General features: G+C 40.2%; 1 protein-coding gene across 7 annotated transcripts in view; it reads right to left on the bottom strand.

Annotated features, from left to right (window-relative positions):
* Positions 1-2500, bottom strand: part of LOC138052337 (uncharacterized) — a 25736-nt gene that overhangs the window by 21375 nt on the left and 1861 nt on the right. For all 7 annotated transcript variants that reach the window (XM_068898791.1, XM_068898788.1, XM_068898789.1 and 4 more), the window contains exon 2: positions 303-491. In XM_068898791.1, coding sequence (XP_068754892.1) covers positions 303-491 — 189 coding nt within the window. The remainder of the gene's footprint in view (positions 1-302; positions 492-2500) is intronic.

Here is a 2500-nt window from a genome sequence, read left to right as displayed (position 1 = left end):
ATTCGGCGAGTGCAATTTGAGAGCTTTCAAAACATCACGAGTGGCCACAAATCAGGAAGTGCACGAGCAAGTTAATACTTTGTTTTTATTTATTATATACTCAACAAACTTACTCAATTGCACTCTATTATCTATTTATGCATTCGTCATTGACCAATCAAAAAAACGATATTCGGTTGAGTACATAATCACGGTAATAAAGGTCTTATCTTTTAACTGCTGCTTCCCGGTCCTTATGCTCGTGTAAATAAATTCCCGTCAAGGTCGGGTTAATTGTAGTCGTTTATTTTTACTTTTCTTACCGTGGTTCACCTTCCTTTTGCAGTGGAGCTAAATTGTAAAGCTTTTCGTCAGGACCGGTGCAGTGCCAATCACCATCACATTGCGTCGTCTTCTTGAAACCCTCAGCATGGTATGGTAAAGTGGTGTACAAGAAGAACGAACTAATGACGCACCTTATCCAGCTTGATGGAGCCATGGCTCTGAAATCCCTAAGAAGTAACATTACAAGTCGGCTGCAGATTTGGTTTTACGAGGCATCTGGTTTGTCTCTTCTACTGGGCAAACCTGCCCAGAGGGAAGGAGCAAGAACAGGACTCGAGGTCCTATGCGAGGTGCTCCACCCTACCCTATCCAGACCAGAAAGACCAGACCACAACACCGGGAACTACATGCCCTACTCCATACGACAAGTGTGCTGGTTCTTTTACGCCCTACAGGATTATGAACATTGAAGGGTTGTGAGACGGGACCTCCGGCTTATCGTTCTTATCCGAGAAGACTAGAGATTCTAACCATTTGCAGATGTAATTACAAATGCAGCACTTTCTCCTCAGTTATTTAAAGACCCAGAGTGTTGGTCCGGCCGGAGTTGAACTCACGACCTCTCGCGTGACAGCCCGGTGCTCAACCAACTGAGCCACCGGTGCGGTCCACTAATAGGAAGGCCTAATAGGAAGGCCTTGGACAAACTCTCAACCTCAAACTCGTTCTAAAATTATTTGGGGCATGTTATTCTTTTTTGGTCTACCGAAGTTTGGATTTTTGATGCAGTCCTTAATTAGACTGCAAGAGTGTCTTGATCCAGCTTGAGGCCAGTTAGCAACTTAAGTTCGGACGGAGATGGAGCGAGCCTGTCTACAAAGTTATCAAGTTACCTTAAGTATAGATACCTATAAGCCGAGTTGTTTTTTCAGAGAAAATTCGGTTTTGAATCCGCCAGCAAATTTTGGAAGAAGCAGATTCGGCTTATAGCCGAGGGTTTTGCTCTCTTATAGGTATCATGATCAAGAGGTTGATTTGTGGATAGCTGGGCAAATCATACTTTCGCATGAGATAAAATAGATGACTAAAAGGCGCAACATTTTCAATTTTAAAGTTGCCCTTTGATGACAGAATTCCTGCAATGCGAAGGCTGGCTAAAATCACTGCATCCCTGTACTTTTTAATTAATTTAAAAATGCTCGCAGGAAGAAATCAGCAGGTATTGAAATCAGAATAAAGGATGATTACGACTGGGCTTTTCGTTCTCTCTTCTCGTCTTTCAAATGTCAAGCACAATTAGGTTATCTGACTTTGAAGTTCCTAATTTGTCGTTTTCATAAGCACTTTGATACGAACCACACTTTTCCCGGTTTGAAAAGGTCCAGTAATGTTTGATTCTTTTTTTGCCAAAGCAGCAGTTCTGTGCGAATTCTAAAAAAATGTGTTAAAATCTCACTTTTAAAACACCCTCTAAGAAATTATGTCTGTGATTAAAGATTATCCGTCTTTTAGAGATTCCCCGTTTATTAGAGATTCCATATATTTTAGAGACTCCTTCTCTTTTAGAAATTCCCCGTTTTAGAGTTAGCCACATGCCAGCCGCGTAAATGGGTTTAGTTCCTAAATATTGCATCCTTAATAAATTAAGATTCCGATTTTTTTGTGCTGGGACATATTGCTGTGCTGGGTCATACGGTTAAGTAATTTTGCGAAGGTTTTCTTCAATATTTTGTCTCCATGAAAACGGTTACAATTTGCTTTGCGTAGCCAGCCGGCGGTTTATGTCATAAATTCAGTCGGAGATTCTTGTCAAACTACTCTTCACATTTTGATCTCTCGAAGGGATAATGTTTCATTGCCCCCTAAAAATATCTTAACACAGTAATTTACAAAGGTTGTTCTTCAAAGCTGTTGTTATTTCATGTCCCAACTCGACGTACCAATTGGGTTTCTGTAGTGTGGAAGTTGGGTGAAATTTGCGATTTTTTTAAATGCCTGAAACTGGTTTTCTTCTAAAGGCCAAAACATTCTCATTTCAACAGCTTATCCAAATTCTATTACTGTATTATAAAGAGCTAAAGTTTGTTTATATTGTGTTTGTGTTTCATAAACAGACGACGCCGCGTCTTACCGTACGAGCGAGTTAAAAATGTGTTATTTTTCGCCAATTTTACCATTCGAAGGAGGCCAACATGCCTTTTTTTTCACACTTTCCGCAATTTCGCAAAATTTAAAA

The sequence above is a fragment of the Montipora capricornis genome, chromosome 6, assembly GCF_036669925.1.
Source record: "Montipora capricornis isolate CH-2021 chromosome 6, ASM3666992v2, whole genome shotgun sequence".
Lineage (NCBI taxonomy): Eukaryota > Metazoa > Cnidaria > Anthozoa > Scleractinia > Acroporidae > Montipora > Montipora capricornis.
The sequence above is the reverse complement of the archived record's forward strand: the minus strand, read 5'-3'. Positions and strand labels throughout refer to the sequence as shown.